The 14116-nt window shown below is 39.6% G+C and overlaps 1 protein-coding gene across 1 annotated transcript in view; it reads left to right on the top strand.

Annotated features, from left to right (window-relative positions):
- Window positions 1–104: 104 nt before the first annotated feature.
- The window catches only part of LOC127442066 (cullin-3-A-like), a 34654-nt gene continuing 20642 nt past the window's right edge, over window positions 105–14116 (top strand). Inside the window, exon 1 of the mRNA XM_051699781.1 lies at window positions 105–309. Coding sequence (XP_051555741.1) covers window positions 220–309 — 90 coding nt within the window. The 5' untranslated portion in view covers window positions 105–219. The remainder of the gene's footprint in view (window positions 310–14116) is intronic.

Below are 14116 nucleotides of genomic sequence, written 5' to 3'. Positions count from 1 at the left end.
ACCACATGTTAACCCCAGCTGGCCTCCATTCTCGCGATATTGGCTGCATTCCCGTGAAAAAACAATTGCATTCTCGCGAGATTTCTGTATCTGCCATCGCTGTGGAGACGGGGAGAGAGTGCGAAAGAAAGGGACACAAACTTGGGGGGGGGAGGGGGTAGGAAAGAGGGCGAGATTTGTCCTCGTTTCCCTTCAGCAAACCTGCCCTGATATCAGTGGATGGCATCGCTCCCAGACCCAAACCCAAACATGTCCAACCTCAAACCAGGCACCAAGAAGGACACCAAGATGCGGATCCGCGCCTTCCCCGTGAGTATCAGCCGGGATGAGCGCGCCCCAGGCGGCCGCGGGGATCACTCGAGTTGCGGGGATTTGGCAGAGCAGCAGGCCGCAGTTTGTTTAGATGTTTTGAAACGGTTTGAGAAACTTGTAAATGCTCTGGAGGAGAAAATGGTTGTAATGAGGATTATAATAGTGTCCAGATGGCGAATATGTTAATATATGGTTGCATTAATAGAAAGAGGAGTGATTGAGATAAGGATTGAACATACATAAACTGTGTAGAGAGATTTTTAATTTTGCAGGGTCTGTTTATCTTGATCATTGTACTGAAAATAGGTAGAGTAGTGCAGATCGTGCAGGGAAGATACACTCCTCACCTGCCTGTTTACTTTCAGTGTTTTGATCTGGTTTTATGTGGTTGGTTGGTGTTGTATTTTTATTTATTTATTTTTTTTTTTGGTCTTTCTGATGGTTGATATTGTGTGATTTTTGTCATATAGATTTAGATACTGTTTTATTGAAGGTTTGGAAACTCCACAGTGTGACACCTGTCAGCAAGTCAACATGACTCAACAAATGTCATTCTCTGGGCCTGGCCCCTGGAGTCACGAGTTCGAATCCAGGGTGTGCTGAGTGACTCCAGCCAGGTCTCCTAAGCAACCAAATTGGCCTGGTTGCTAGGGAGGGTAGAGTCACATGGGGTAACCTCCTGGTGGTCGCAATTAGTGGTTCTCGCTCTCAATGGGGCGCGTGGTTAGTTGTGCGTGGATTGCGGAGAGTAGCATGAGCCTCCACATTCTGTGAGTCTCCCGGTGTCATGCAAAGTTAGCCACATAAGATCCGTGCGTCTTGACTGTTCTCTGACACCCGGATTGAGCTGAGTAACCGCGCCACCATGAGGACCTACTAAGTAGTGGGAATTGGGCATTCCAAATTGGGATGAAAAATTAAAATGTTGTTCTCATTCAAATAAGCTGTAATAAGAGGATAAGAAATCAGTCTTGTTCAGATAAGCTCTGTTTTTCTTTTGGGACTTGACATGTCTCACCCTGTCAAAGGAATTCATCAGAAATCTTACAGCTGCCTTAACTTCACTCTTAGTATTACCCGCTCAACACTTGCAATGTGACCTAGATTCTAACCCAATACACCCCACGTCAGTTATCTTCTGTTTTGTCTTTAGGTGTAAATTCATTGCATGGGTATATGGCCATTTCTGTGTGTCATTATAAAGTTCAGTATCATTGTAAGTTTGGGACTTGTTGTCATTTTGAAGGAAATTTAGGCTACCGCATATTAGTTGAATTAGCCAGGTGTAAAAAAAAAAAAAAAAAAATGATGTATTAACGAATTAACTAATCGTGAAAAGTGTCATTTACACCACTCCATTTAGTTAAACCACTGTAACCAATTACAGACATATTTGTCTGGTTATCAAGTCAAGTTGCGGACTTGTTTCAATAATAGAATGAAAGAATAGAACTGCTTTTGTTGTCGATAATGTGACTATTTTTGAGCGTATGTCTCAGTGTTTAATTCATTGACTGTTTATTAAGACTCATTCGTCAGTGTCTTTGCATCTTCATTAGGGTTGGGAACTGAGAACCGTTTCTTGTTCGGAACTGGTTCCATTCTTGACAAAAAAAAAAAAAAACTGAATCCGATGATCTTCGTGACTTTTGGTTCCGGTAACGGTTCCCCTGCGAACACCATACTGAAATACGCTGACAGTGTTTCCATCAGCACCTCTACTGGGTCAAAAGCATAAAACACACAAACAAATGACTCTTATGAGCCGGCTCTATTGAATCTACAGCGTGAATCAGACAGCGCTACTGGTATGGTCCGATTCCCGAAAGAACGTTATAGATGAGCCGGTTCTTTTGAATGTACAGCGCGAAACATACAGCGCTTCCAGTATAGTATTAATCTTGTACTGATGTGCAAGTTATGAATGTCCAACTCGAAATGAAACAAGAACTGTTGAAGTCTTATAAGCTTGAAGTACAACATTAGACAACAGAACACAGTCTAAACCAGGGGTCGGCAACCTTTTTGACATGGAGTGCTATTTTCTTATTTTCCTGGTTATTGGCTGTGCCGTAGTACGCAATATTTTGTTTATTTCCATATTACTGAACTTATGTCATCTGCCTATCGTTGGCCTACAGTTCACAGCATCTATTTTGCAATTGAATCAGTCCGAGAGATTTATTATGAGGGATTTTCTAAGGATGCGTCAATGCACATCTGCGTCAGATGCTTTTGGAGCATCACCTTTGCGTCGCGTCATAAACATACAGTTTTTAGGTCGCTGTGTCAAGTTAAACATAGTTTGAAACATGGACAAACATGTCTTGAAATCCCTGCGTTCGTATTTGCGCTCCATAAAGCTATGTTTGAACGCAAGTATGTGTTTTCATCTTGTTTTGTCTGCTGTCGGTGAGTGTGGTTTGTTCTCTGTATAAGCGCGTTGCCCAAACAGCTGAAGTTACGCTTACTGCCCCCTGGAGAAAACAGGTGGTACTTCAAGCTTGAATTGCTCAGATGGTAGGAATATTCCTTATCACGGTCCAGGGACATGATTACTTGTGTTAATTTTAACGCATTACACTGAATTAACGCATTAAATCGACAGTCTGTATATATATAAAATCAAGCTTTTGACACTTAGGACAATTGAGGGACTTGTACACAACTATTACACAAGGTGCAAACATTCATTGATGCTCAAGACGGCAACACACTACTATATGCATACTATATGTAAATATCTGTAATGTAGATTCTGAAGAATAGTACTAAATAAAAAAATCTTTTATCTCTTATATTTGTAAATATTATGAAAGGGGTGTGAACATTTATGAGGAAAACCTGTCCTTTTGTACAAAAAGAATGAACACAGTCACAAATTTGCTTATTAAATTACTGATCATGAAATTGTGTGGAATCTTAAATATTTCTTATGTCATACATTTTTCAAAATCACACAGAGGGGTAATCACTAGTACGCTAGCAACAACGAGAGAGGAGCAGTCTCTTTTATTTATATGAAGTTTTTCGCACATGACGTGCATTCCAATCCACATCTTGATGTAATCCTTCCTCATGATCATGCAGACTCATCACATTTTAATTTTTTGTTTAGTTTCCCATTCAGCTTATGAAAACATGCTGCTTGATCATGAGGAAGGATTATATCATGATGTAGATTGGAGAATTTATATAAATAAAATAGTCTAACTCTCTCGCCGTTGCTGGCATGCCAGTGATTACCCCTCCGGGTGCCAATGCTGGTACATAGGTTCCGCGTGCCATAGGTTGCCGACCCCTGGTCTAAACTGTCTCTGGAACTGCTACTGTTTTGTCTTGTGACTTAGACCTGTGAGACTTTAATCAAGCAGTGCAGTTACTGACTGGTTGTTCATATGACAATGTTTAATTAAAGATACACGAGTTTTGTTTGGATAAAGTCCAGATATAGCCTAATTAGGATCAATTATTGGATTGGATATATGTCTCTAAGTCAGCAAACACAACTTTTACAAGAATTGTATTACATTTATTTCTGATTTGTTATATCTGCTCTGTAGAAATCTTAAAGGATCTCATCATTTGGCAACAGACTGCAGAAGACAGTAAATCCAATAAGAATTGCATTTCTCATTTTCAAATAATTCTTCCTCAAAAGTACTAAAAGAACTACTGGAATCATTACTGGAGCAGTTAAGGAACCAGAATCATTAAGAGGAATTGAAATCGGAACCTTAATCGTTAAATTCCTAACAATTTCCGTACCTAATTTTCATGACCTGTGCCTATTAGGCATGTAATAGTTAAAATTTCTCACAGTTCGATTTGTATCATGGTTTTAAAGTAACTGTTTTGGTACGGTATTATATTTGATATGTTCAGAAAAAAAAATGTACTGCCAAATCCAAAGTAAGAATGGTCTATTTGGTAAACACTTCAACAGCTCTGCCATTATTAAAAATCACCATGGTTTTACTACAGGTATATGGAAACTACATTATTACTGTTGTAAAACCAGGGTCCGAACTGAAGTTTTTAGCCCACCAGCCAAGGTAGATGAAAAAATTAACCAGCCAGTCAGAATTCTTACCGGACAGTTTTTTTATATATTTTTTTTAATTGCATTTTACAAGTGGATTTTACAGACATAAGAGAAAAATAAACAATACTATGAGCTAAACTTGCCACGATATCATAATTTTCACACCAGTGCAGTGTTCACATTTAAACCGACTAACACGGTATTACCGCTGGTTGGACGCAAAGTGGCACTATGGGGTAATTTTCGTTAAGCAGTAGCCTACACAATAACAAAAGGCAGCTTGATTTCAGACTTTGAACTTTATTTTTTTTATTTATTTTAACAAAAAATTCAAATTAAACTGAAAAAAATTAAGGGCTATTAGAATGTGTTCAACTTATTGAAGGATGGCTTTTCAGTAGTTGTGAAGAGCAACATCTCTTTGGCAACTAACCTACTTCACCCGTGCATTCTCTCCATCATGGGCAGGTATTTCGTTGTCTGGGCAAATACATCACTTATTGTGCGATGTTGAGTGTTTAATGTTGGTGTTTTATTACCTTTCATCCCAGGTCCCAGTTTAGCTGCTTCGGAAGGGTAATGACTTTGAATGTGTGTAAATAAATTTGTTTTGTTCCCTCCTAGGGCTGGGCGATATGCAAGAAATATGTTCACAATTTTTATATATATATATATATATATATATATATATATATATATATATATATATATAAATCACAATATCGAATTACATCATCAACCCCTTGGCTGATCGGGATCGGTGAATATTATTGCTTTAGTGATTTGGCATTGAAAATTAAAATACGAAAAAATTAAACCAAAAGACATTTCTAAATTCAAATTGCACTTCAGACTAAACAAAAAAGCAATTAAAATAACGAAGTGGTCAAAAATAAAATAAAAAAATCATATACCGTTGAAGTCAGAAGTTTACATACACCTCAGCCAAATACATTTAAAATCAGTTTTTAAATCACCATTTTCTGAAATTTTCCAAGCTGCTTAAAGGCACAGTTAACTTACTGTATGTAAACTTCTGACCCACTGGAATTGTGATATAGTCAATTAAAAGTGAAAAAATCTGTCTGTAAACAATTGTTGGAAAAGTTACTCAAGTAAATGTCCTAAACTACTTGCCAAAACTATAGTTTGCTAATTTGAAATCTGTGGAGTGGTTAAAAAATGAATTTTAATGACTTCAACCTAAGTGTATGTAAACGTCTGACTTCAACTGTATAACCACCTTTCCATTTACTGTCACGCAACTATCCATCTATGACTACAGGCTGAAAATTACTAATACAAATTAAGATCTAAAAACAATTATAAATGTAAACAATTATAATGATGTTAATAATCACTGAAATATAAATCATGGTTCGAGGTGAACGTGTTTTTGTATTATTTTATGATTTAATCACAGATGTATAGGCCATATATAAAGTTATCCTGCAGAGTTGTTCTCACAACGAACTACTCTGAGGAAATAAAGCGAAATTAACTCAAAGCAACTCCTGAGCTGAGAATGTCTGAGGTTATTTGCAGCATTCTCATAGACGATACTATTCAGAAGACTGAAACAAAGAAAGAGTGAGAACCCTTTACATACGCGTGTTCCACGAGACTGTACGCCTCTGAACAAACAGCGCATCAGACATGAGCATAGACAGCTTTTCTGTCATCTGTTTTTAAATATATAATAAAGTGTGTTTCTTCAAGCACGTGTCTATGTGTTTAACAGCATTCCATGACGTCTTACAGTTACCCACCATGTACATTATATTCGCTACCTGCAATTAAACGTCTTCTGTCAGTGCTCGTACTTTGCTGCCTTTGTAATTTGATATGTTGGAAAAGAACATCTGGCTTTCAATGCATTATTTAGGATAATTTATCATGGGTCGCAAACTCTTCATTAGGCAACTATTCTTTATTTAAGGCTATTCTATTTGTTAGGCTATTGTATTGATATGGAAAGTTCCATTCATAATGTTTCCCCCCTTTTACCCGTTATAAAATTTCACACTGGTGTTGTCTAGTGGTGCATCAGGAAATTTGAGGCCGATACAGATCTCAGATTTTTAACACTAAGATCGGCCAATAGTGATTTTTTTAAAAAGTGCCTTTGGCAAACTTTTGCAAGTTATATGCTGCAGATATATGTTTATGCCACACACAGACAAATAACGGAAACACTACAAAAAGTTCCATTTGTTTACATTATTTAACAACATTAATGTAGTTAACATGGACTAATGAAGTTAATGTTAGTTACAACATATATTCATTTTTAAAATCAAAAGTTGTATTAATGAACATTTAATGCACTATGAACAAACAATGAACAATTGTATTTTTATTAACTAACATTATGATTAATAAATGCTGTAAAAATATATATTGTTCATTGTTTGTTCATGATACCTAATGGATTAACTAAATTAAACCTTAAAGAAATTAAACCTTTTTATTAAATGTTACCAAAATTACATAAAAATTACATTAATTATGAATTGCTAGCATTTATTTGTATTGAAAACAGTTATGAATAGTTCTGTTGTCAATATCAAAAGGTCATTGCGACATACTGGCAACCAGTAAAAACTATGAGAGCATCACACACAGCAGAGATACTTTCAAAAATAAGAAAAATATATCCATTACAAGCTCTGTGTGAGAACTAAAACTGCTCCAGTGAGAAATCATTAATATCTATGATTTGTTTACTGTCTTTGGCATCTTGTTGTAACACAAATCACTAATTATTAAGCAAATGCGTGAAGACGCGGTGCTGTTATTGGAGGTTAAACAGTAATATCTGTTATTAGTGGTATTGTGATCAACATTAATCTGATTTAAATTGGGATCCTCACAGAATAGTGAGGATAGATATGAGAATAGAGTGACTGATGATGAGATATTGAGAGCACCTGCACACATGCTTGATTGACACTGAGAGCACTCATGTTAAAGGAAGTGAAGCTAAAAGCGCTCATGAAGGCTCAAACAGTCTCTGTCGCTCCATACAACGTCTGATTGTCACGTGTACTTAGATTTGTATTCGCATGTTTATTTGTTAATTCGTTTTATACCTGTTAGCAGCCTCTTTGTCCTCTTCCTGTTCACGGTGCAGCAGTCAGAATAACTACCGTAATGACTCTAGAAAATGGGCAACTTAATATTCATACACGTGTAATTCTTAACACATTTTTAAAAATAAAACGGAATATTCATGTGAATTACATCATGTCTGAAAGTTTAAGTTCGTGAATGCTTAGAATTGCCAACAACTCACCCTCCAAAGGTCACTCTGTCATGCTTCAAGGGCTGAGCAAGCACATTCATTAGAGTAGCAGTGTATGTGTGATTCCTTGCGTGATGCAAAAAAGATCGGCCCTGATTCAAGGCACGATCGGCCGATCACAGATTTAAAGGTAACACCATGCACCGTGGCAACCCTACTATAAGCATATTTAAAAGTGAACTGCTTTTTTAAAGAATTGTATCATTTTATTATTTATGAAATATTGAATTACCTGATAGTCCATTTAGAATTATTTTTCAGATTATTCATTTATTACAACAAAAGTAAATTTGTATTTTAAACTACAGGTTGTCATATGAACACCCAGTTAGTAACTCTCCACATAACACAGGAACAGGTCTTGGTTTATTTGGAGTAGGGCTGTCAAATAGAAATTTGTATATTCGTCGAATTTAAGAAAAATATGCACATTCGAATGCTAAAATGGCGCATTTTAATTTTGGATGTGTGCCAGGCACTGGCGATGACTTCAGACCAATTGCATTCTTGCGCTAAAAAAGGCTAGATGAAGCACAACAAAATGCAGTTTAATAGAAACCAGGTGTCTCAAAGCATATTTTAAAGTTCTTTTTAACTTAACACGGCATATATACATGCATATATACATGCACGAGACGCTGAATAAACAAAAACAAAGTGAAACAAAGATGTTCGTCTAGCGTGTTTACATAGAAAAATGAATGGTAAACTGGATGGTTGCAAAAGCGTTCGGTGTGAACAGCCCCTTACAGTAAGTGGAGGTCTTTGGCCATTGCGTCTTGCTCTCTTATCAGTATTTCTCAGATTAAGCAGTGGGTTTGTCTGTAAAGGAGTTCAAGTTGGAAATATGTGTCTCGAGATCCTCGCGTTCTGTTCCTTTCTGTTGTGTTCTGTTCTTCTGGGATCATGAGCCGCTTTACCACCGAGTTCAGCCGAAAACCACTGCTATCTGGGAATAATTCTACACTACATACAGCTGTAATTAATGAAAAATACTGTGGTATATCGCTGTTATTATGAAGTCTGTGTCTATGGTAGTATATAATGTGGCACCAGTGCAAGTGTAACATCATGTTAACACAGAACTGCCTATTGAAGCGTTTCCTCCCTCATTTTACTTTTGACTTAAAATTTGAGAATATGAACCGACTAAGTCTTTTTTATTTTATGCACTTTAGTTTAAAATTGATAGTTTTTTTTAACAGCCTGGAATGTTCTTTGCAATAATATAACACGGTGCTGTATGGTTATATGTATTCAGTGCGCCCTCTTGTGGACTAAGGAAATGTCATATCATATATCAATGTCGAGCGATTTCTGCAAACAGTTTTTTTTAATTTTTTTTTTTATGGCCCATGGGCGCTGAAAATTGCCTGCTTGCATGTTAAGCGTCTGAGACAAGTAAAGGACCAATCAGAGTTTTTTGGTTGTTGTTGTTGATATGTGCCATCGTGTTACTATAATAAAAGACCAGTGTGCAACACAGTCTCATTTAAACGGTCCGCATATCAGAGTCGCCATAGATACGCCTGAGCCCATACTGACCACGTTTACATGCACTTAAGAAAGCGGGTTATTCCAGGGTTTTTGCAGAAAGCGGTGTTCTGAAACATCATGTAAACGAGAATGCAGGTTTCTCCCGGAGAAACCATGTAACCATGTGGCCATGTAAACACATACGCGGCATTCTAACAGGTTTTTGAGGAGCGCACATGTGCGTGTAACAGACCGAATAGCAAACGTCATAGGATGGAGCCCAACAACAAGTCAAAAAACATTTCTGGGAGTACAGTGGGAAAAGCACATACACTGTAAACTATACCCATTTATAAACACCAGTGTAAAATATTGACGGTCCCTCACGTTCGCTTGTGTGCGCTCGTACATTGAGGGAATCCCGTAGTTTTATGTAAAGAGAAACCCCACTATTGAAGCGCAGTTCCGCTGCAGGTCATGAAAGAAAGGGAAGGAAACAAACACAGCAACAACTCTGGAATATCTGGAAATAAAGCAAAGCAACAGAGAATAAAAAAAGTGATTGGGCCGATACCGATAACGATTATTAGTAATACAGGAGATCGATAACCGATATTTGAGGCCGATATACATTCAGTAAAAATGTACATTTTAGTGTGTGGCGGAATAATCCACCACTCTGGCTCGTCATCGTCGCCCCGTCTCTTAGGGCCGCCCTTCTGCCAGGCTCACGACAGGAGTTGGGCGGGAGAGCAAGAAGAGGTGCATAATTAATAAGTCTCGTTTGGTCAGTGATGAATGAAGCACACCTGATGGGGATAATGCTTCATCACCGCTGTCTTTAAAACGCAATGCGCACCTCTTCTCGGGGAGCCGGCTTCAAATCTCCATGTGTGCACACACTGGCATCCTCGCACGCCCAGGACCAGAGCTGGGAGTGATCGGATGAGTGGACGCGCAGCCGGACCTGTTCTTCGGACCCCCCGGACGCCGTAATGAGTCGCCGGGGGTGAACTGCTCACGTTGCCGCCGACAGGCTAGATGCCGGGCCGCCTTCCCCTCACCCTTGCCGCGGGCCTGGGAAGACCCCTCGCCGCCCCTCGCGCCGTGACTTTGGAGGGGAGCGTGAGTGGCCGACTGACCCAGCCCGTGCCTTGGCTTTCCTATGAACACTACCCTGCCCCTTTCACGGAGCCCCGTTCATCGCGAGTATGCCAGATTCCCCCTTTATTATGAACACTATTCCCCCCTTGGACACTTTATTACCCCTTTTGGCATTTTTTCGTTTATTATTGTTTCCAATAAATGCCTCTCCGAGGCTTGACGCCACACCCAATGTGTCTGTCTCTTGCTCACCCTGCCACAAGTGTAAAAATTTACACTAACACAAACTCCAACACAAAATGTCATATGGTCTCGACATTTCCATCCCACCAAAGGTCCGGACAATAATAACGTATTATTTCATAGCCATTCTGACTACTGACAATTAGGGGTGTAACGATCCATCGATCTGGATTGATGCATCGATCCAATAACCAACAATGCAATGTTATCGATACAACACATAAATATCGATATAGAATTTTTTTTTAAGATGCACCTTTATTTTAATACTCTCATGTCAGCCACGTCCGTACGCATTTCTGTCAGGCGATGAAGCAACCTTATTACATTCATTTCACTTTATGATTGCTAAATACGCTTTTCATGTGGGACAAGGATGTGCGCAGGGTCTGTGAAGCCAAATTGCGCTCTGCTATCCTTGCGTGTGCATCAACCGTGCTTCCCATGAAACGCAAACTCCAGACCAGTGACAGGATCAGTGCGAGCACGTCAACCGGGCATCCCGCGAAACGCGAGCTCCAGACCAGTGACGGGATCAGTGCGAGCACGTTGTGTTTGAAAATCCCAGGAGATCAGCAGTTACAGAAATACTCAAACCAGCCCGTCTTCATGCAGATACGGGTCAGGAGCTTCATTTAATGTTCACATCAACCATCAGAATGGGGAAAAAATGTGATCTCATTGATTTGGACCATGGCGTGATTGTTGGTGCCAGATGCAGGGCTCCAGACTGCGACTAAAATGATCGCAAATGTGACCAAAAATAATTGATTGCGACTTTAAAATCTAGTCGCCAATGGCGACAGTCGGGTAGTGTGCGTTCATATGCGGTTTCGTCAGATATCATCTTGTGAGTAATTGAATACATCTATAGAGCATGCACCAGTGTGTCTCACGCCGCTTTTCACCCGTTCTGTTGTGATGAGCTCACTGAACCACACGCAACAACAAATCCAGCGCGAGAGAGTCGTGACCAAATGACTCTTTTGAACCGGATCTTTTTAATGAATCGCCAGAAAAGAACTGAGGGTTTGAACTCAGGAGCTCAGGTTAGCAGTTTGAATCGGATTCATTTTCTCAGCAAATCAGCCATCAGGGAACTCACAACTGGGAGTGCAGGCTTCTTTATAATTAAAAGTCCCATATTGTGTACCACTTTTTTTCATTATTGATTGGAATTGGAGTAGCACAGTAAACTGCATGTGGGATTTCATTCAGTTTAACACTTGTAGTCTCTTTTAGTCTGGAGCCCTAAGATGGTTTGGTTTGATTATTTCTGTAACTGCTGATCTCCTGGGATTTTCACACACAACAGTCTCTAAAATGTACTCGGAATGGTGCCAAAAACAAAAACCATCCAGTGAGCCGCAGTTCTGTGGATGGAAATGCCTTGTTGATGAGAGAGTTCAGCACAGAATGGCAAGACTGGTTCAAACTGACGAGGTCTACGGTAACTCAGATAACGGCTCTATACAATTGTGGTGAGAGGAATAACATCTTAGAATGCTATTCTGAGATGCGGGTTGGCACTGTTTTGGCAGCACGAGGGGGACCTACACAATATTAGGCAGGTGGTTTTAATGTTGTGGCTAATCGGTGTATGTATATATATATATATATACACTGATCAGCCACAACATTAAAACCACTGACAGTTGAAGTGAATAACATCGATTATCTCATTACAATGGCACCTGTCAAGGGGTGGGATATATTAGGCAGCAAGTGAACAGTCAGTTCTTGAATTTCAAGTGTTGGAAGCAGGAAAAATGGGCAAGCATAAGGATCTGAGCGACTTTGACAAGGGCCAAATTGTGATGGCTAGATGACTGGCTCAGAGCATCTCCAAAACGGCAGGTCTTGTGGGGTGTTCCCGGTATTCAGTGGTTAGTACCTACCAAAAGTGGTCCAAGGAAGGACAACCGGTGAATCAGCGACAGGGTCATGGGCACCCAAGGCTCATTGATGCGCTTGTGGAGTGAAGGCTAGCCCGTCTGGTCCAAGTCCACAGAAGAGCTACTGTAGCACAAATTGCTGAGAAACTTAATGCTGGCTGTGATAGAAAGGTGTCAGAACACAGTGCATTGCAGCTTTCTGCGTATGGGGCTGCATAGCTGCAGACCGGTCAGAGAGCCTATGCTGACCCATGTCCACTGTCGAAAGTGCCTAAAATGGGCACGTGAGCGTCAGAACTGGACCATGGAGCAATGGAAGAAGGTGGCCTGGTCTGATGAATCATGTTTTCTTATAGATCATATGGATGGCTGGGTGCGTGTGCGCCGTTTACGTGGGGAAGAGATGGCAGCAGGATGCACTATGGGAAGAAGGCAGGCCGGCAGAGGCAGTGTGATGCTCTGGGCAATGTTCTGCTTGGAAACCTTGGGTCCTGACATTCATGTGGATGTTACTTTGACATGTACCACCTAAATGGTACATGTACCTAAATATTGTTGCAGACCACGTATACTCATTTCATGTTATTCCCTGATGGCAGTGGCCTCTTTCAGCAGGATAATGTGCCATGCCGCACTGCAAAAATTGTTTAGGAATGGTTTGAGGAACATGACAAAGAGTTCAAGGTGTTGGCTTGGCCTCCAAATTCCCCAGATCTCAATCTGATTGAGCATCTATTGGATGTGCTGGACCAACAAGTCCGATCCATGGAGGCCCCACCTCGCAACTTACAGGACTTAAAGGATCTGCTGCTAACGTCTTGGTGCCAGATGCCACAGCACAAACACAGAGGTCTTGTGGAGTCCATGCCTCGATGGGTCAGAGCTGTTTTGGCGGCATGAGGGGGACCTACACAATATTAGACAGGTGGTTTTAATGTTGTGGCTGATGTGTGTATAAATATACATATAAATATTAGTAGCTAATTCTGTTATGGTGTAATTTTTTTATATTTATGATTCTGCCTTCCTGAATTGCTCTTATTCATAGGCTAGTCTGCACTGTCTGTTTTGTCTCAAGACCTGTCTGTCTTTAGGCTTGAGAGAGAGAGAGACAGACAGATGAGAGCTTTGCAGTGCCTGTGTTTGTACCAATTTAACTGTCTTCTGGCATGAGGCCAGACTTTTCGCAGAGCAGAAGCTGTGTTAGTAACACTGTGACATACATAATAATTATCGTGTTCATTTTGACATGCATAATTACTGGCAGCTGTTTAAAACTGTAAGTCACACACATGATTAGCTATCAGATGCCTGCTAGACATGTTTATTGTGATATGCTGAGTCATATCAAGCAGGGTTGGGCAATATTCAGAATTTACAAATTGGCTCCCTTTCAATTCATGAGTTGGAATATGAATTGAATTGGCTACGCCCCACAGGATGTTGTATTGGAATGACAGGAGAAATGCAATGCAAACACATGCAATTCATAGAAATTCAACTGAAGTCATAGTCACTCAAGAATTTCATTAATCCAATACAAGTTTTAAAACAAAACAAATAATTATTACATCATTAATTTGGACTTATTATGCAAGTTTATTCCTGATATGTAAAATACATTTTTTTTTCAACTGATATGATATTTCTGTAAACTAAGAGTTTAATAAATGTCAAAACAATTAGCACGACCATCTGCATTTATTTTTCCACATAGCAACAAAAAATATCCACCAC

The sequence above is a fragment of the Myxocyprinus asiaticus genome, chromosome 6, assembly GCF_019703515.2.
Source record: "Myxocyprinus asiaticus isolate MX2 ecotype Aquarium Trade chromosome 6, UBuf_Myxa_2, whole genome shotgun sequence".
NCBI classification, from domain to species: domain Eukaryota; kingdom Metazoa; phylum Chordata; class Actinopteri; order Cypriniformes; family Catostomidae; genus Myxocyprinus; species Myxocyprinus asiaticus.
The sequence above is the reverse complement of the archived record's forward strand: the minus strand, read 5'-3'. Positions and strand labels throughout refer to the sequence as shown.